General features: G+C 50.0%; 1 protein-coding gene across 1 annotated transcript in view; it reads right to left on the reverse strand.

The window, feature by feature from the left end:
- Nucleotides 1-21215, reverse strand: part of LOC119381544 (cytoplasmic dynein 2 heavy chain 1) — a 90420-nt gene that overhangs the window by 34067 nt on the left and 35138 nt on the right. Inside the window, exons 29-39 of the mRNA XM_049412820.1 lie at nucleotides 20602-20809; nucleotides 19262-19388; nucleotides 17901-18056; nucleotides 17004-17102; nucleotides 16438-16583; nucleotides 8966-9358; nucleotides 8317-8449; nucleotides 7356-7608; nucleotides 5909-6031; nucleotides 5498-5706; nucleotides 4046-4259 (exon numbers count right to left, since the gene is read on the reverse strand). Of these exons, the coding sequence (XP_049268777.1) occupies nucleotides 4046-4259; nucleotides 5498-5706; nucleotides 5909-6031; nucleotides 7356-7608; nucleotides 8317-8449; nucleotides 8966-9358; nucleotides 16438-16583; nucleotides 17004-17102; nucleotides 17901-18056; nucleotides 19262-19388; nucleotides 20602-20809 (2061 nt within the window). The remainder of the gene's footprint in view (nucleotides 1-4045; nucleotides 4260-5497; nucleotides 5707-5908; nucleotides 6032-7355; nucleotides 7609-8316; nucleotides 8450-8965; nucleotides 9359-16437; nucleotides 16584-17003; nucleotides 17103-17900; nucleotides 18057-19261; nucleotides 19389-20601; nucleotides 20810-21215) is intronic.

A 21215-nucleotide genomic window follows, 5' to 3' on the forward strand; every position in this document is an offset into this window, starting at 1 on the left:
TGTAGGCGGTTTTGCAGTTCACAGAACGCGTTTTCCTGAGTTTCCTCCCAGCAGAACTGAACGTTGTCTCTTGTCAAGCGCGTGAGCGGTTCGGCGATTTTTGCGAAGTTTTCGACGAAGCGCCTGTAGTACGCGCACAGTCCGAGGAATCTTCGCACGCCTTTTTTGTCTTGCGGCCTTGGAAAGTCGGCTATGGCTGTAGTTTTCGCTGGGTCAGGCAGCACTCCCTCGGCGTTGATGACGTGGCCCAAAAACTTCAGTTGGTCGTACGCGAAGCGGCACTTCTCGATTTTTAGCGTTAACCCCGACGTACGGATGGCTTCGAGCACAGACTGCAACCGCACAAGGTGTTCGTCGAAATTCCGGGAAAACACGACGACGTCGTCGAGGTAGACGAGGCAGGTGTGCCATTTTAGGCCGGCCAGTACAGTATCCATGACTCTTTGAAATGTTGCTGGCGCTGTGCATAGTCCAAACGGCATTACCTTGAACTCGTAGAGTCCGTCCGGCGTTATAAACGCTGTCTTCTCGCGGTCCCGTTCGTCAACTTCAATTTGCCAGTACCCGGTTGTCAGGTCCATCGAAGAGAAGTACTTGGCATGGCAAAGGTGGTCTAGGGCGTCGTCGATTCGTGGGAGTGGGTATACGTCTTTTTTTGTGATTTTGTTCAGTCGCCGGTAGTCGACGCAGAACCTCATTGTGCCGTCTTTTTTCTTCACGAGTACCACTGGGGCAGCCCAGGGACTTTTCGACGGTTGTATGACGTCATCGGCGAGCATGTGTTCAACTTGTGCCCGGATTGCTTCACGCTCATGCGCAGACACGCGGTAAGGTGACTGTCGCGTTGGGCGGGCGCCGTCTTCAGTGATAATCCGGTGCTTTGTAAGGGGTGTCTGACGTAGTTTGGAAGTTGACGTGAAACACTCGCTGTAGCGGCGCAGCAAAGCCCTTAATCTGTTCTGCTTTTCTTGCGGTAGAGCCGGGTTCACGTCGAAGAAGGGAGTAGACTTGAAGGCGTCGTCCGATTCGCGCTGAAAGTCGGCGAAGGCGATCACGTCACTTTCTTCTTGAATTTCCTCGAAGAACGCAATGGAAGCGCTCTTGTTTAGGTGCTGGTATTCCTCGGTGAAATTCGTGATCAGGACGTGAGATTTTCCTTGCTTTAAGCACACAATACCTCTTGCGACGGAGACACCGCGGTCCAGGAGCAAGCTGTGGTCGTTCTCCACGATTACGTCGCTGTCCGGAGCAGCATCCTGAGAGTAGACGGCAATCATGAGGCTTGCACGGGGTGGCAGGGTGATGTGGTCATCGGCAACCCTTAGAGGAGTACGTTGTTTGGTGCTTGGTTTCGGCGTCACGGCATGTTCCGCGGAGAAACTGATCGACTTGGCTTGCAAATCGATAATGGCACCATTCTCCGTCAAAAAGTCCATGCCCAGTATTACGTCGCGCGAGCAGTTAGGCAGTACGACGAACGCAGCAGGGTACGTGGTGCCGTTTATGGTGATCCGCGACGTACAGGTTCCACTAGGCGTGACGAGGTGGCCTCCTGCAGTGCGGATGTGCGGACCGTCCCAACTTGTCATAACTTTTTTAAGTTTCGACGCGAATGGTCCGCTCATCACTGAATAGTCTGCGCCCGTGTCGATTAGTGCGACAACGTCAAAGCCGTCGATGCACAGCTGTACGTCAGAAGTAGTCGTTTTGGAGTTTCGGGTTTGGCGGGGCGTCGGATCACGACTGGTTCGCGTTGATGGTCGGCGGGTAGACGTCGTCGTCGTCTTGTTAACTGCGGCCTTGGTTACGTCGGGTAGGCGTCGCGCCGTGTGGCTGTCGCCGCGTTGGGGGATCATGTCGGCGTTAGATCGGAGCGTCGGACTATGGGCGCGTCGTGAATCTTGGTCTTTGGTGCGGCGGTGCGTCGTTGGAGGATTTTCGTTTTTTCGCCGTAGTGCAACTTCACCTCCCGAAGCTGCTGCCTTTAGTTCCCCTTCCTGGGCTGGGGGACCTTCCGCGTGTGGAGTCACGGTTCGCTGGTCCATAAGGATGGGGCGACGGTGAACGGCTGAAGCGCGCTGGTCCACGGCTGGTGTGAGAAAGGTACTCATCGATCTCGCTGGGTCGTTGACCGGGCAAGGGGCGCGGTGCATCGACGGAGAAACCTCGCAGGCCCAGTTGTCTGTAGGAGCAGCGACGGTAGACGTGCCCGGCTTCTCCGCAGTGGTAACACAGCGGTCGACGGTCGGGGGTTCGCCACACGTCGGTTTTCCTTGGCGTCGCGTGTTCCATCACAGGCCGCCGGCCAGGCGACGGAGAACGGCGGTATGGAGGCTCCTGGCGACGAGGTACGGGTGGGCGGGGGGCACGAATAGCCGCGGCGTAGGCCATAGCCTGCGGCTCACGGGGTGGTTCCAGCAGCGTAGAAGTGCCCAGTGCTTGTTGCACCTCTTCACGGATGACGTCGCTTAGGGAAGCGACTTGGGGTTGCGGCGCCGTTGGGAGAAGTTTACGCAGCTCCTCCCTTACTACTGCGCGGATGGTCTCGCGTAGTGTATCCGTCGGAATCTGGTTCCCGTCAATGTAGTTCATGTTGGCCGTGTCAACGCAGCGACGGTTATACTGCTTGGCACGAATTTCGAGGGCCTTCTCAATGGTACTGGCTTCGGCCACGAATTCGGCAATGGTTTTGGGCGGATTACGCACAAGCCCGGCAAACAGTTCTTCCTTGACGCTACGCATTAAGAAGCGTAACTTCTTTTCTTCGGCCATTTCAGGGTCAGCTCGCCTGAAGAGCTTTTTCATCTCTTCTACAAACACGACTACACCTTCGTTGGGGTGTTGCGTGCGCGTCTGCAGCAAGACCTCGGCCCGCTCCTTCCGCACAACCGTGGTGAACGTCGCTAAAAATTGCGTCCTAAATCCCTGCCAGGACTCTATGGAGCTCTCATGGTTTTCGAACCAAGTTCGAGCTGAGTCTGCGAGGTAGAAAAACACGTGCCTCAGTGTCTCCTCGTCGTCCCAGCGGTTGAACAGCTTGACCCGTTCAACTTGCTCCAACCAATCTTCGGGATCCTCCGAGGGTGACCCGTGAAATGGTGGCGGCTCCCTCGGTTGCTGAAGAACTACGGGAGCATTGGCGGTGTTGGTCATGGTGGCAGCGTTGTTCATGGCTGTGGCCACGACGTCTTCTTTCTTCACTTTTTCCGGAAGCAGCCCAAACTCCGGCTGAAGACCTTGCTGTCGGCGGCTGGTACGAGTTGGACTTGCCTGACGACTTGCAGAGGGTTTAGGGTTCATGTACCCCGCACCTCCACCAGATGTCACGTAGGCAACAACGATGCAATGTTCGTTCAGAAAATGAGGTTTATTGGAGCGAACTTGCGCTCCGCAGTCAACTCAAAGGAAAAACGAACGCGGCGAAGAAATAGCCAACAAAATGGCAACGTACGCAGGCGAGCGTCGGCGGGAAGAGCGCGCCGCGGCGTTTCTGCTGCGAGCCTTTTGTGTCTCGGCGTTATTCCTTTTTGATGCCATCGAATTACAGCGATAAGCGAAGCACTCGCCCTATCAAATCAAGATACCCTGGGTGCGCTACAAAAGAGAGGGCGAGAGTGAAACACGGGCTTCGCTTCGAACACAGATAAGAACTCCGGCCGCCAGACCGCTGGCAACTTAATAAGCAAAAGAACAAACCAGAAGGCGCTGCTCGCGGCAATATGAACTTGCCACTTGCCGTCCGAAACGGTCGATGCACTTGATGAGGTTATCTTGTTCGATATAGAAAGTTCGCAATTGGCATCTGCTAGGCAAATGGTAGTTCGTTAGCGCGACTAGTCCAGCCGGAAACGCGAACGCAGGTGGAGGACTGCATACACAAGAGACTGCCGCCAGGAAGGAGGGGGGGGGGTGAGACGGTACGGGAGGCGCCCCTCCCCAAAATTTTCGCCAGCCTACCTTATGCCCCTAAGAACAAACAGTCAACACACAACGTATAAGGTTTTAAGGTTAAAGCAATGCAAGTTCAGCAGCGTGTGAAGCTTACGGCGGCAGAAATGTTCCCAGGGTGTGAGCCCGTCGGCCTCGGCATCCCCTTCTTGAAGAAGAGGCGCTAGGTCAAGTTCGTCGGGCCGAAAGAGTCCAGGTGCCTCGCCCGTGGCCCATAGTGCGGCCAGCAGGTCGAGCGAGTCCTCGTCCAGCTGTTGGTCCTCAAGCAGCAGCACCGCCCTCTGACCTTCGAGCCCGGCCGACTGCACCAGCTAGCACAGGAAAATGATGACCGTTACATTGCATAAAGATAAACGTCGCAAAAGATTACACATTACATAGGCGACAATGAACACACACGTGCGCGCCGCTCTTAGTTTTATGTTATTTAGAAGGGCCCCACAACATCTTTAAAATTTATTATACAACGACCTTACTACTGGACTTGGTTGCTTCACGAGTCTCCTCCCGCAAAAATTTGTCAAATGTAAGTAGATATCGCAAACCGAGCGCTTCCTGTCGCCTTTCGTCACCACGAGTCAGCTACACAGGGGCGCATGATGAGAAGTTGCAATCTGACTTTTTTTTTTTTTGCCTCACGTCATGGCTTTGAGCATTTCCTCTAGTTTTTCTCTCTTTGACCAACGCCTCTTCGACCGTATTCTCAGCTTCTCTTGGATCATACGGGCATGACACGGCACGTGGCTGCACCTGTTGGGTGGCCTACACGATGTGGTAATTCTGAGTTAATACTTTTTAGTGGAACGAGCGCCGAGTGATACTCTTGCTTCTCTTCAAAAAACTTCCGGTTTTTCGAATATCCAGAAATAGTTTTCTAAAAAATAGAACTCCATGGTTCTGGTTCAAGTTGAGAGTAATATTGGATACATATTATATCGGAGCATAACTTCCCTTAATGTAAGGGCCAATTAACTGTCAGGATAATTAATGAAACTTAATTGATTGAGTTCACTGAAAGGGTGTGAGCACCTTAGGGTGCCTCGATGCTCCTCCTCCACCACCGCTTCGTGGAAGGTGGCGACATTCCTTGTTGGTACGTCCGCCATTGAGATGCCCAACCGCTCGCTCACGCCTCATGCGCGTGCCAAATCGAGCTGGCACAGTGGCTTGGTCTCTGCGATCCGAAAAAGATGCCTGGATGTTGCGTGCCCCATCGCACGAAAGCTTTTTACAACCTCGCGCCAGCCGTGCGCTGCCGAGGAGTGGGCACCGACGTGGCGCAGGTGTCGCCACCCTCCACGGAGCGGCGGGGAAAGAGGAGCATCGAGGCACCCTAGAGCACCTGAGATTGTTGCAGCGCCTGGCGGAGCAGATCTCAACCACGCGCTTATTTCTACGTCGCCTCTGAGATCTGCTTGGGCAGCGCGACGAAAAACAAGGTTAAACCAAGGAATATGCCAGGGCACGCGAACGCCGAAAGCCGAGGATTAAGGTCGCCTCCATATTTTTATTTTAATTCGCCGAGTTACATGCCTTTCACAACACGTACCGGACGCAGGTCGGACCGGCTGGCAGCCAGCGACCGACCCTTAGGAGAGACGCAGGGTAGCCGGGCTCGGTGGGCAGCCAGGCGCACCGCCATACGGCGGGCCATTCCAGAGGCACCGCCGACCAGGATCCAACCTGCTGGTCGGCCCAGAGCCCAGTCCGCTTGGGCCACTAGTGACAGCCATTCGAGCACAGGCACCGCGTAAGCACCTGCGTTGGTCGATGAATCAGTGGTGAAACTGTGTCTGTTTGGTAGCAAACAGACACAGTTAGCAAGAGCGTCGTACGCATCACGTTTTCCTGTTTTACTGGTACGCATAACGTCAAGCAAGCTTTTTTTTTTTTTTCAATTGTAGTAGCACAAAACATATTTGAAAGAGAAAAATAGGCAAACAAAGTTTAAATGACGTACCGCATTCTTTGACAGTCTTGAGAACAGCATCGTTCCAATCTTTCAAATCAAGCTTCTCGAGCTGGCTTCCCCACGCGGCTGTTTTCGTCGACGAGTCACCAGGCTTGGACACGTAGACGACTTCTGTGAGTGACAGAGAACGCGATACAACAAAAGGCTTTCTTGTATGATATATTTTTCAATTAAAAAAAAAGGAATTGTTTGCAGACGCATGTCTGTAAGACTACATCAAGGACAGCGAAGCTATGTAAACGACTTCGCACACACTTCAGAAGTGACAGATGTTAACGAAGAAATGAAAACAAAAAATCACTGAACAGGGAGCGTCGATGGAGCCAACGGTTAGACAAGTGCACTTGTCTTCGTGAAAGTAGTTGCTGCCTTCCATAAGACAAATATGCCTTACATCGTCACCATCGATGTGGAACGTTGTCGGCAATGCTAGCCTATAACATATTCGCTTTGCTACAGATGTGTACGTTGCGGAGCATGATTGTAGTTTCGCGGGGCCATGAAAGAACGGACAGCACATGCTACAAGCAAAAGTTGACTTTTGTAATTAAGGTAGGTAGGTATACGTAGTAAAATTTATTGAAGTCCTGAAGAAGTCACCCCCCCCCTCTTCCTTCGTTTTTATTCAGGGAAGACCACGTGCCTCTCCCACGTCCTCGCAAGACACCTTTATTTAATGATCAAGAGTCACGACTGCACTCTAAGAACTCTGACTGTCCTTTTATACATGTGGGAGTCACAAGTGTAGCACTCTCTTTAGGGAGGCACGTTGACTGTCTTTAGGAGAGTCGTGGGACGCACGACTTTCCAAAAGGGAGTCAGTGCACGACTCTTCTAAAGAGAGTCAACGTGCCTCTCTTAAGAGAGTGCTAAACATGTGACTCTCACATGTATAGAAGAAGAGTCAAACGACACCTTTTTTTTTCTTAGAGTGTGGTTTCATCAACTCCAGGTAGTCCAGAAGGCCCACGATGCGGCGGGTGAGGCTTGGCCGTTGTAATTAAGGAATGGAAATGTATCTCAAGATGACGGTCAACAGAAACAGCTCGGTATAAAAAAAAATAAAAAATTTTCACTCACTGCGACCCAGCACGCCCGTGAGGCGGCGTTGAGGCAAGCCCTTGACGTCCCCTCATGGGAGGCCTAGGCCCGGCCACTTAAACCTGCTGGTTTCCCTTAATAAAGTTTATTCCTCCTCCTCCTCCTCCTGCTTCATTGAACTAATTTATCGTTCACTGTGCCTTTCAGCCTGGTAAGATAGTGTGATATGAGCACCGGTAAAATGAATTCACACGAAGCACAGAACTCCGTAGACGAGCATGAGATCACAAAGCAAGAGCTCCATATATAGACGCTGGTGTGTTTAGGCTCGCTGGCATAAAGCATGGCAGTCTGAAATTTTGGGTAGCAACACAAAACTTTCGTTTTCTCGTACCCTTCTCACGTTGCAGGATCGCCGATGAATGTTGGGGCCATTGAGCGCGTAGAACGCCCGCAAATAGTGCGTCCAGCTGCGCGCGGTCCGCGTCGTCGGCTAGAGGGTCTTTGAAGAGTCGGCAGCCTTCGTGTGCCCAGCAAGCCAACAGGCCTTGCGCGTCTGGCGCGGAGTAGCGTACCAGGCCCCGCACCCAGTCCGTGAGCAGTCGCGCCGTCAATCTCTCGGCGGCAGCAGGCAGTCGAGACTGAGCCTGGATCACAGTAACACATCTAACTGTTTCTCCAGATATCGGCTGTGCCTGAGCCAATTACTGTGATTGCCAGGAGGGGTCCGGGCAGCCAGACTTAACCGACAAGGCTTAACAAACGAGGCCGAACCAGCCTGCGTATCTTTTTTTTTCGAAAGCCTGCCCTTAGGCTTAGAAATTCACGGTATCAAAAATACATGTGCAAATTTACTTCATGTATAAGGTCTGACAGGGAATGGCGAAACGGTCCAATACATTAAGCAATATTGTAAACGAAAGTTTATGCAGGCTAACCAGGAGAAACGGTCTTTTTCTTGGCCAACTTTCATCGTACAGTACTGTTCTTGATGTGTTCCCTTTTAACATTATCACAGCAGTTTTGTATTTAAGTCGGTGTGCTCGTGTTGACATTACAAGTGCAAGCAACGCGCAAGGATAACCAAATTGTGACCGTTGAAAGACAAAAAAAAAAGCATAGCGTTTTCAATGCATTTTCGTCACATGATCATTATCCTCATGGTATTCGACAAAAGGAATGATTTTCAGGCAGCGATTGTGAACTACACTTTGCCTTGACACGCGGAATCATCGGGATTCGAGAACACACATGCAGAGCTTTACTCAAAAGATTAACTCACAGTTTCTTCAGCTACACTTCAGGACCCTTTGTTAATACAATAACTTACCATAAATACCGCAATCACATCTCACCTGCTGCACAAGGGTAACCATAGAGGCTGCTAGGGCCTCGTGTTGATCGGCCAGGCTGCCTTCTGCCAGATGTCGAGCTACCGGCACAAAGTAGGCGTCGCATATTCGCGCAAGCTCCGGTGGCTGCGGAGCCCTGCAATTCATTTAAACTTATTGTTGAGTGCGCCAACGCGTTCCCCGTAGGTAAGGCACCGTCGCTCAATTCTCGCTGGTGACGTCAAAAAAAAGCAGGGTCAGATTTCACATACATTTTCGTTCCTAAATGATGCTCGCCACTGGGCGGCCGCCTTCGTTAAGATTATGTGCAGCATCATTGTTGGGTGATTTTCTTATAGAACCAGTTCTAGCGCAAGTAGATTTTGTGAATACAGGGGCTCTAGTATTTGCGATTCGTCTGTAAGGTTTTCGGCGCCGACTGCCTCGACAAGTACACCTGTCCAAACGTTGGCTCCAGCGACATTTCCTGCTGAATGATTTCTCATCACTTCAAACCACTGTCTTCCCCTGAAATTATGAGACGTATATATATTTTTCTTTTCTATCGACGAGACGGCTCTATAGACTACGACGTACCAGCACCGTTATCGTTACCTCAAATGTAGTAAAGACTAGGTGCTGATGTACCTTGGAAGCCCATCCATACACTCACCCAAGCGCGAAAACGCGCGCTGCCGACAGTAGTCTTGGCGGTAGCGCAGAGGCCGGAAGCGCTACAGTGGCCACCAACTGCACTCGTTGCAGCGTCACCCATGGGCATCCGGCCTCAGTGGGGTCGTGGTATCCTCCGTGGGTGCGCACCTGATGAAGCCAGGCGGCCAGCTGGCACGAGCCCCAGCGGTCGCGGCGCGCCGCGCCCAGACCGCGCAGGCACAGCACCAGCCATCCGGCGGCGCCCCGGGGCTGTAGCCCGCCGCCGGCACACGGGGCACACGCCTGGCGTAGGGCGCGCGACACCTGGGCGGCGCCTGTCTGAGCCGTGCAGGAAAGCCAGCGGACCTCGCAAGGAGCTGGCAACCGCGCCAGGCAATGCGACAGCAACACACTGTGGAAGTTCAACAACTTTCGGCTATTGTAAAACTCGCATGGAAAGATTAATGAGTGAAATAGTGGTCAGATACATCGAGTTCAGTACCTGTTCTGGGCAGGTGCGCCTTTTTTGAACGAAAGCATGCCCAAATTTTTGCAAACAACACCATATAAGCCCCGCACAATACGCGGACATGTGCACGTGGCGTCGAAAGCGAACTCCCCCCTCCCGCTGTTCACACTACGTGGGAATACGGCTCGTGGCGCCCGAATAGAGATTGCCCCAAATTGGGGCACCTACTCAGAAACAGGCACTGGGATACCTAACTTGCTAGCACAAAAAAATCACAGCATATCCACAGAGTGAATGATGATGAGTGGGCGAAGCTGCGGAGGTTCATCGGCAAACCGTGAATCTTCCGTGAATTCTGCCCAGTACATCATCACCGACGTGAGATCGGGCGCGTTTATACTAAAGGTTCGATGAGAGTTATGACGACTTACAGCTCACTTTAATTTTACATGTACGCTGTGAATTTTCATTGTTTAGAAAACCATTGCTTTAGCAAACATCTGGCGTCTTTCGTTAAGCAGCTGGCGTCTTTTCGTTTTTGCTTTAGAAACATCTGGCGTCTTTTCGTTTTGCTTTTACAAAACATCTGGCGTCTTTCGTTGGTTTATTTCATCAATCAACGGCGTTTTGAACAAAATTTTTATTGTTTAATCACGCACAGGAGAAATCTCACCAGGCACTACCTTGGAGGTAAACAATGGCTGCTAATGGGAATGAGAGACAGAAGTTGGCTTTTAGCTAGCACTTACACTTCTACTTCTACTAACGTTTCCTACTGGAACATGCCAATGGCTGCTAATGGGGAATGAGAGACAAAAGAATTCGGCTTTTAGTTAACGCGCACGCTGCGAATTTTTTATTGTTCAACAACGCACAGGAGAAATCTCCCACCATCACCACCTTGGAGGTCAAGATCTGGTACTAGCATTACGACTGGTGTCGCACTACGAGGGACGAACGGGTGCCGCTTTAAGGAGCTTCGCCCCTAAAAAAAAGAGCTGAACGGCCCTGCTTGATCAAGCCCAGCGAGCCGCAAAGGCCAGTGGGGCCCTCTGTACTGGGAACTCCACCCACTGACCCTTCAATCCTTTCCACGCGATAAACGTTTATTAATACTTCTACTCGTAGGGTCTCCTTTCTGTTATCGCTTATTGAAGCGCGTTCCCGGCGTCGCCGTCATAATGCTGTTCTTTGTTTTATTCATTCATTTTAAGGCGGAAGCTCTAGATGCCTCATGAAACGCGTGAAGTGAACGCCGGCGTCGATAGCGTCAACACGATCGACGCAAAAAGTAGCGCGATCGCAGATGACGTGATGATGGCATCATAAACTTGTCATCGTCCCTTGCCATCATCCCTCGCCATCACTTGCCATCGTCCCTTGGTCAAAGGTGGGCCGATATCGGAAGCTGTGAAACAACTTGTGAATTCACGGTGCGCAGAACACTTCAGGGGCGAGGAAGGATCAATACAGTCGACTGACAAGATAAAGAAGATGGCTTTCGCCTTTGAGTGGTGTTAGGCGAATGCATAAGGGATCCCGTGAGCTTTCTTTATGGCGATTATCATCTCACGTGGCAGAAGGACGGACAGTTTTGAAAGCGGATATGTTCAATCCGACCGTTAATCCGTGCAGAGCGAATAGAAATTATCACCATCATGAACCGGTACGCGCTCTCTTCGTCGTCTTCTCTCCCAGAACACGATTGCCGATTTCTCCGGCGCGGGATGCAATAACTCTGATTCGGCGAGAGAACGAGTACAGAGAGAGGGAGAAAGAAAAAGAGATAAAAATAAAGAGGACGATAATAATTGCGGGGGTTTAACGTCCCAAAACCACGATATAATTATGAGATATGCCGTAGTGGAGGGCTCCGGAAATCTCCACCATCTGTGGATCTAAATCTAAGTTCACGGGCCTCAACCATTTTCGCCTCCATCGAAAACCCGGCCGCCGCGGCCGGGATTCGATCCCGCGACCTTCGGGTCCGCAGTCAAGCACCATACCCACTAGACCACCGCGGCGGATAAAGAAAAAGAGAAAAATTCTTGGGGAAAGAATTTCTTGGCGAGGCGAGATTCGAACTCGCGTACCTATGAACCGAAGGCGAGAGTCTTAACCACGTGGCTATTCAGGGTGTTTATTTTTTAATTTTTCTTGCCCCATTGTACGTCACACAAACGAGGACAACAGAATTACATTACAAGACACACACACACACACACAAAAAAAACGCCAGGCCTGCGCTGAAACCGCAGCACAGTCACAGCGAAAGCTGGAAGAGCGGCGTTTCTAGAGCCCGTTAAGCTCTCTTGGGGCCACAATACAAGTACCTAACACCTACTGAGCCATTATTCGTCATTCTGCGGAGAAGCGAGGCACAAGCTACACGTCTGTAAGGCATTATGTGCACTTTGTTGACGCGACGACTGATGACGATGAAGAATTATGGCTCAGCCCTTTGTAATGGGTTGGAATCTTTAAACGGCCCACCAGTTATGTAATTTGAATTGGGTGACGCCCGGTCGCTATTTCCCTCTCCCGTCATGCTGTATAACATACGTTGACGTGGGAGAGACACGGGGGGGGGGGGGGGGGGCGAAGAACTTTACTGAGACTCCGAGGAAATGGATCATGCGCTTATGGGCTTCCTTGGCAACCAATACAAGTGCGCTTGCGAGGAACCCACTACGCTTTAAATCATTGTAATTTTTGAGAAGTAGGGAAGCAGGCACTGTGCCATTTTTCGGCATTCTACGGAGAGAGTTGGTACCTGCTAAACCCATGTAAGGCATTATGCGCGCTTTGTTGATGCTGTGCCTGATGACGACGAAGAATTATGGCAGAGTCCTTTGTAATGGGTTGGAAGCATTCAACAACCTACTCGTTGTGTAATTCGCATTGTGTGACGCCTGGTTACAGAATTCGCGTTGTGCGACGCATGGTGCTTATCTTACTCTTCTACCACGCTACATTGCATATGCTAATGTGGTTCCTTCCCGACATGAAGCCTGTATAGGACCTTTTTGCAAAGCAGTTTCAAGCACCGGCATGGCTCAGAGGTTGAATACTGGGCTCCCACGCAGAGGGCCCAGGTTCGAACCTCGTTCCATACTGGAACTTTTTCTTATTTCTTATTTCGAGCGATACTGGTTACGGACACCGGCGGCGGCGGCGGACAACTACGGCGCCAAAAACGGCCGGTGAAATGATCTCATAACAGCTTTCGCTGTAAAAATTGCAAGCACACAATCACTGCGTGAATAGCGTTGCCATTTAGAATTCCTTCACAGTAAGCAGGGGTTCTACCCTAGCCAACCATGAAGGAACACATTCTTTTGTTTTTTCTACTTTGATAAATCGGGCCATACTTTCCTGAAAATACGGCCTTGTTGGTCTTCCAGCTGGGTCGCAGTAAAATCCAGCCATTCGTGAACGCCATATACTGTACGAGCCAATCATCATGATTAGGTCAAATGGTAATCCGTCTTCACTGTCTATTGCTAGGCAGGTACCTGATTCCATGCGGGCCTAATGGAAATTCTTGTTTGATTGTCCTCTGCAACAGGTTCCAAAAGTATGCCCTCTACCAACAGTGTAGAAAAACGTGATCAGTGGTTTCAGGTTGGTTACAGATTAAGCTGTCGGAGCCGCATGGCATAAAAAAACCTCGCTCCTCTAAAAAGGTTCTTAATGGAAGTGTTCCCATGTGTAAATTAAAAAAAGAAAGATTTTGCAGTTGGAGCTGCTTGCATTTTTTAAATCGTTTAAGTACATTCTGACCCTTGCCTGCAGTATATAGCGCTTTGTACATTGGGGTGGGCAACACAGTGTCACATACAGTCAACCACAAAAGCTAGCGGATCACGCGAGCGCGTGCCAAACTAGACTTACTGTATATGCTACCTTTAGGTAGCATATACAGTACCTGAGGTAAAGTCTATGCCAAGCTGCCTGTCCTCGCCACCTATATCGGTGCGCCATCTACTGTCGACCGCACTGCTGCGCCGGAAACGGGTCTTCTTGCTATTCACTGGCATATCAATTTTATACTGCCGCGCAGAACATTGTTAGTTCGTTGTTTTCACGCAAAGCGCTTATCTGCGGTATGAGTGTCACACTACTACTTTGATGGCAGAATGAAAGCGACCACGGCGTGCTTCGAATGGTGTGCCGTTTGGCAGATATCGCTTTGTGAGGAAGACTGCGACTGATAACAGTTATGCTGATGGCCGCTTCGAGACACGAGCAACCACGGCTGCCGAAGAGGGCATCACGTTAAAAAGTGAAAGGTGGAAAAGATTTGTGCCCAGTGGGGATATAGCCAGGCCATCGATCACGTGATGGATGCGTCTTGGGCGTAGCGCTGCTGTCGATCGCCGCTTACCTCGCGGAAATGTCGCGAAGAAGCTCTTGGCCACGCGTTGGCGTGGTCGGTAAACTTTTGTGGTTGACTGTACATCCTTATATAAAGTATAAGGCACGCTAGCAGAGCATAGCATAGTCTTGTATACTATATAGTATAGCAAGGGGGGGTGGGAAAGGGAAGTGAGGTTGAGGAGGACAGATGTGAGAAGAAGAAAGAAAGAGAGAAAAGGGTAGAAAGAGAAAGAAGGAGGTAGAAATAAACAGATACAAAAAGAAGATAGAAAAAGAAAGGAGTGCAAGCATGCCCATGTATAGTATAGTATAGTATAGTATAGTATAGTATAGTATAGTATAGTATAGTATAGTATAGTATAGTATAGTATAGTATAGTATAGTATAGTATAGTATAGTACAGTATAGTATAGTATAGTATAGTACAGTACAGTACAGTATAGTATAGCGAGGGGTGGGAAAGAGAGAGGTTGGGAGAGTGTAAAAGCCTAGCCAAGTCAGGAAAAGCTAGTTGTCCACCAGCTCTGCTGTGACCAGGTCTTGCGCGACTTATACCCTTGTTACACGGACAGCCTAAACCTCGGTTAGTGTAACCGCGGTTACGCGCAACCGCGGTTCGCTTATGTTATACCCTTGTTACACGGACAGCCTAAACCTCGGTTAGTGTAACCGCGGTTACGCGCAACCGCGGTTCGCTTATGTTACACGGTATGCGAAACCGCGGTTATGCCGCTAACCGCGGTTGTACCAAACCGAGCATGGCGACCTCGGTTTGGCGGCTAACCGAGAAAATGGCGGCCTCCATGATGGACGTGTGTACGCTGCGAGCGTTCGTGAAAAGCGAACGAATTGGACTGCACGAACCACATAAAGCCTGATTAGGCGTTGGGAAAACAATTACCGTCATCTGCGGAGCACCTCAAGGAATGCGAAAGTGGACGCGGCAATAACAGCCGAGTGGAACGCCGGACTGCCGCCAGACGCAGAGTCATTCACGCCAAAGCAAGTCCGCTTTAACCGAGGTCGCTTGTGCGCCGTGTAACATCGGCGAACCGTGGTTGGCGCTAACCGTGGTTCAACGCGGTTAACCGCGGTTGGTCGTAACTGCGGTTAACTTGCCTGTGTAACAGGGGTATTAGTGCATGCTGCGCTAGTTTTCTCGCTGTTTCGGCATGGAAAAGCTCACGCATTTAGAAGAGGGGCGATTGGGAGTACACGTGCGCTCTGTCATTGGAGAGCGTTAAGCTGTCTCGCTGTATATGTGACGCTAGCTGCTTGAATTCCTCTTAGAAGAAAGGACGAACGATTTAGAGTATCATTTGTGCTCTACTATGCGAGAGCAGTACGCCGTCCCGGTACCTCGATACTAGGGAGTTTTAGGTTTAGAATACTGTACGCGAAGCTTTCCGTTAGCGTTTTTCACCACTACGCATGCCTCGTACGCTATCTTTTTGCGGGCCCCCGTTAAGTGACCGAAAATAGCGGGCGACCATAAACTACGCCATCTTTGCGTACGCTATTCTAAAGCTGCCTATTCAGTAACTCCTTCGAGAACTCGTCACTAATGTATTTGAAGACATTCGTTGAACCGCGCTTGCTGTGTACCTAGAGTATATTTACCGCCACAGATGAGCCGGTTAACGGCTTTGTTCTCTACGGAATTAAATATTGAAACCATGATTGATACTTAAATGTTCTCAATGAAACAAACCTTCACGATCAAGGGCATCATTCCTTTAGTAAAGCGAATAATTTTCTGGATATGTTCCTCTCTTCGATTACAGCGACAAAAAATATCTTGACACTTGTCTGGGATGATATGATTTACCGGCGAAGCTGTTGGTCTTTGGTGTCAAATGATGTCGGAGAAAGTGTGTGTGCGAGGGGATCGCTACATGATCGAGGCCTACCCTAGTGCGGTACCCGGGATTAATTTCTACCGCCTGGAAATCGTTAACGTGTACGTGTATCCATAGAGTTTCCTACAATACTTACTAGAGGGAACTCGGGCGCTAGTGTCTATGGGAGCCGCAACGCATGACGCTTCAGCCAGCATGGGAATGATGGGTAGTACACAAATTTGTCTAAACTTCGTACTTTCGGCTCCGTTTGGCTCCGCGTCGGCTGCATCCGCTTTGTCGAAAAACAAAGTTCAGCAAAAGTCAGCAGTTTCACTCCGCCACTTTAACTTCATTAGGCTCAGCAATTCAAACCTGGTCACGAAGTTCACAACGGTCCATTCTTTTATCCGAAACGAACGCCAAAACACAGCAATAAACAAAGCCACAAGTACCCACAAGTACGTTTGAAGCCGCAAGCACGAAGACTAGGCAAATTTGTGTACTACCCATCATTGCCATGGTAGCTGAACGATCGCAGCGCCAGAGTCCCCTCTAGTTAATTTTAGGAAACTCTATGCGTGTATCTAAGTACACGGTTGTTTTTGCATGTTACCAGAATCCAAATGCGGCTGCTGCGGCAGACAATCGAACCCGCGTTCTCGAGCTGAACAGTGCAACTCCTGCGAGGCCGAGCTTTCACGATGAATGTATAAAAACTGCAAGATCTTTTTTTTTTAATGTTGAGAACAAAAGCGCAGGCTGCGTACATGTAGCGCGATAAACACACCAGGAGTGCCGTACCTCTTTCCGCATCCATCTGGTCCAGCTATTATCACGAGCTCCTGAGATGCCAACCAAGGAGTGAGCACGTCCATGGCGTTGCATACGTCCACCGTCTCCACCACGGGCGTCGCCAAAAGCTCGGATAGGCTGATGTCCCGCGAAGACTGACAGAATAGTATTACAAGGTTACTTGACTGCTAGTAAAGTACACTCTAAGAAAAAAAAAAGACTATTCATTTTGCGCAGTCCTGGCTTGTCACATATACAATTATCCCTAAACTGCAAAAACCTTGCCGTTCGTCTTGCTAAACCCTTCTGTGGTCTCCAGACAATGACCATTGAGTGTTCTTGCGGTGTCCTTTGTAGGAGATAATCTGAGTATCGTTTTCGGTTTTCGCAAACTTTGTTTGATGTGTATCTCTTTCATATGTGAAAAATGTCCGTGTAACTCGTCTTGTCCGCGGGACTCAAAGGACAGTGACCGCATGCTAAGGCATACGTATATTTATCTCAAGTGCGGAGTGAAGAATTTGTGAATCTTTAACATGGGTGGCGTCGGAAGAGTGAGTTAGCGCATTACCCACCTGTGGCTCGTACTTGGCTAGCCTGTCGGCCCTGTCATCCCAGTAGCAGTTGAGCGGACGGCTGGGATCGGGCGCCGACACACTCATCCAAGAGAAAATCTAGGAATGGGGAACGCGAAGTCGAGGCTCTGGTTAGTGCACCCAAGTTTGCAAGTAACATCACAATAAATCAGCGCGAACCAGGCCCGTAGCCAGGAATTTTTATCGGGGGGGGGGGCACTTGCTGAAAACCTTGACTGAGAAAAACACCTATTTTCGCTATTTATTTTTCATAAAAACGCGCACTTCACCAAAATTTCGGAGGGGGGAGGCTCTAGCCCCCCCCCCCCCCCCCCTCCCTGGCTACGGGCCTGCCGCGAAGAAGTCTCGTTCATCCAAAAGCAAGCGACTTTATGTTACACATGCGTCGAGCTAGACACCGTCTCTGTGCTTGTTAGCCTATACGCCGTGTACACCGAGAGCAAACGTGATGTATACGGTCGATTTTAAGCGTTTATCGTGACAGCAATTGCGGGGACATCTCAGGCAAATTTTCGCCGTCGCCGTGATGTTCCGTAGAAATTCCTTGTGAGATAAGCTGTTCTCGCTGTGGGTGCGAAGAAGTGTGTGAATCTGAGATGCGAACGATGACAATGCTCATTCCTAGCTCTCTTTCTTCGCAATTATGTTCGCTCTGTACCTAAGGATGATAGCTTCACGCTTGCTATTTTCCCGCGCACATAGGCGACAAGGAAGGGTGCGGGGGTGAGAGTGCGTGTACTCTGCTATCCAGCCCGGCTGTGGCGGCCGCGCTAGCGGCATCATTCATACTAAACATGTTGCACGTCTTCAGGAGTGTTACGCAATGAGTAGAACATAAGGCTAGTCTGTACATTGAATGCAGTAATATAGAAATACCTCTTTGGCGACCTTGTCCCTTCCACTTGAACCAAGGCTGACGGATAGCCCCCGAGCCAATGCCAGCGCGAACTCAGGCCTGGTCTTGACGTCTCGTAGGTAAGACAGAGCGTTGCGCACGACTGCCGTAGCGGATGTCTCAAGGACGAAGTCCTTCTGAAAATACGACGTTCTAATTGAGTGTCACAGTGGCTGTCTGCGGCTCAAGAGATACTGCCCCCACTTGTGTGTACAAACAGTGCCGTTTTTAAGAATCTTAGCTTAGCGAACATTAAGTAAATCTGGGCGATATTGTAGTCACCGTATTAAATTCTGGCTCTTTCTCTCCGTTTTCCTCTTATCCCCGTGAGGAATAGCAGAATAGAAACCTGCTGTCCAGGCCGACCTCTCCTCCTTTCTCTTCATTAAACATTGCCTTCTTAAATTCTGGCTCACAAAAACAATTATATGGCGTCCTGGAGTGTTGTCGTCCCTTAATGCCCCTCAACTAACGCTTGGCCAAGAGTGTAATATATATTACGACTTGGTGTTATCTAACGCACAAATACGGGCTCATCTATCGTTTAATTGTCTACTGTTAAGGCGAAAGCTTTAGATGCCTCACCAAACACGAAAATCGATCGGCGTTCCGCGTCCCACGTCGGCGGCGTCAACACAAGTGATGCAAAAATCACCATAACGTGATTACCTCACCATAGGACGTCATCATGATGTCACAGATCGCCAAAATTCGTGACGTCATTATGACGTCACTGTGACGTCACATCGTGACGGCACCACATGCCATCACTGCTTGGTCAACGGTGGGCGGATCCTGGAGGCAGTGCAAAACAAGGTGGCGTGCAGGAAGCTTACAATGCCTCCGATCCTGGAGGCATTGTAGAACCACGTTAGTTGCAGAGAGCTTTCGGAGGGGGGCGCGGGAAGTTCAGTGCATCGACTTAGAAGAAGGAGGAGGAGGAAGAGGCTTTCGCCTTCGAGTCGACTGAGGCGGATGCATAGGGGATTCTGCGAGTTTTTTTAGGTATAAGGCACATAGTGAGCTGCTTTCAGCGAGCAGAGTTTATGCTATCATAAGCAGAAGAAATTACGGCTACGTCACGCGAAGCCATGGGTGTCGTGCTACACAGTAGGCTAAATATCTGGGTCTGCGATGAGGCGAAATTTAGTGGCTGCTACAAGCAAGTTTACTCAATCAGACCGGGCCAACGGCTTCTTTCTATATAGTTGAGATTGGCACGCAGGCATTTGCCCGCACCCAAAACATGCTCAAACAGAACAGGTAAGATGATACTAATAGAAGAATAACATAGTGTGGTTTGCGACACGGGCATTAAGATGCGCGTATTACGGTGACGTACCATCTGCAAGGCGAAGCGCAGAGCCCGAAAGAAGTGCTCTTCGACGAGGTTTGCCACTGCAGCGCCTTCCTGCGGCTGCGCCTTGAGCCAAGACGTAACCATACCCTTGACAGGACTGTTCTCGGCACTGCATGAACGACGATTTTGTGACCATACGCTGTTGATCAACGGTTGTTAGCCAATATACAAACACCAACGAGCACCGTAACTGAATGAGAGAGAGATAAACATTTTAATGGAGCTGGAGATGTTTGCCTGGCTGCTCGCCTGACATGCTACTCCAGGTGCTGGGTGACGATTATGATATATACAGTGATAACCACATAACACATACAGTCACACAAGTTTAGAAAGTTTGCTATTAACGCTTAGGTGCACCGTGCCTACCAAATTATTCGCAAGACTGCTTGAGCAAGCGGTACGTTATGCGTGGCAGTCAAAAATGTTTTCGAAGGTGCCACTCAAGGAGCTTTCAGGGTCAGGCGTACCCTCCTGAAAAAAAAAAAAATGACGCCAAGAATTTCACGACCCTTTCCTCTTCAGCGTAAATTATATTTGACGTTTGTAGCCAAGCGAGATTTACACTGAACCGCTATTAGCCAGCGTGCCTGTAGTAAGTTTCACGTTATTCCGCCTAGCCACGTAGTGAATAACATGATAAAAAAATCTGGGGTTGCATTCACAAATACTTTCGATAGCGCCAACCGTCTACCGTTAGCCGATTATCTTAGCTCTCTTGTTTCGCACCTGTTCGTGTGCACGAGCGGCTTTGTGACTAATGCAGCCGAATTCATGACGCTTTCTGTGCTTAAGAAGTTTAGGCTGCTGGACAGCTGGCCTTCGCGAATAAACCCACTGTCGCAAGGAGACAGTGACCATCGAGAGTGGATAGCCGTAGCTACTAAGGCAAGAGCCTTAGATGTCTCCTCAAACGCGAAAAGTCACCATCGGCGTCAGTGACGGCAACACGAGTGATGCAAAAAAACACCATGTAATGCCGTCACAGATCACCAAAATTTGTGGCGCAATCATGCCGTCATTGTGACGACATCACATGACATATAGTCGCTCGCTCAAAGGTGGGCCGATCACGGAGGCACTGCAAAACCACTTGAGGAGCAGCGTGCTTCGAAATTCCTCCGATCCAGAAGGCAGTGGAAAACCAGGTTGGCTGCCGAAAGATTTCGGGCGGGGTTAATAGAATCGAGTGAGAAGAAAAAGATGGCTTACGCCTTCCACTCGTCTTAGGTGAATGCATAAATGACCGTGTAAGTATTTTCTCATGCAACGGTGAATGCTTCAATCGGCAAGTGATGAATGGTGAACGATATGTGGCTGACCTGAGGAACACCATGCCAACGCGAGACACCGTGGCCGGCGATGCTGCGGCCAGGCTGTCCGTCTCGAACACGAAATGCACGTTGGGCCCGAACTGGATGCGTTCGCCCGATGGCAGTGTCAGCAAGCGGTTATCGTCGAGCACCGAGTTCAGGGATTCCACCCACTCCGGGTCCACGTCTCCGTCGCAGACGATCCAGCAAGAGACCTCTGCGCATGCGCGGGAAACGTTTATTCGTGCCACCCTTCAACAGTGAGAGATGTGCGTCGCATTTTTCGGGTGTATGCGTGACAAAGATGTTGCACTTAGATGCACGCTAATGATTTCAAGTACCGAAAATTATTTCGGAGTGAAAGCTACGGTTTCAAGGGAATTATTGTTTATTGCAAAAAGAAAAGAATATTGTATTATCACAAGCAAATTCCCCTTCTGGTTCTCTTAACTTTTTCTCACCAACTAAGAGCTTAGGTTCTTTAAGTAAGGAACAAACCAACGCCTCCCAATGAAAGGCTGTCGTAACAAGGCTACGCGAACGTAGCGCGGATGTCAACGCACGCAGTGTGGAACTGCAAATATATAAGCTGTCACGGTCATTTAGCGTGTATTTGGCCTTTC

Source organism: Rhipicephalus sanguineus, chromosome 2, assembly GCF_013339695.2.
Source record: "Rhipicephalus sanguineus isolate Rsan-2018 chromosome 2, BIME_Rsan_1.4, whole genome shotgun sequence".
Taxonomy (NCBI): domain Eukaryota; kingdom Metazoa; phylum Arthropoda; class Arachnida; order Ixodida; family Ixodidae; genus Rhipicephalus; species Rhipicephalus sanguineus.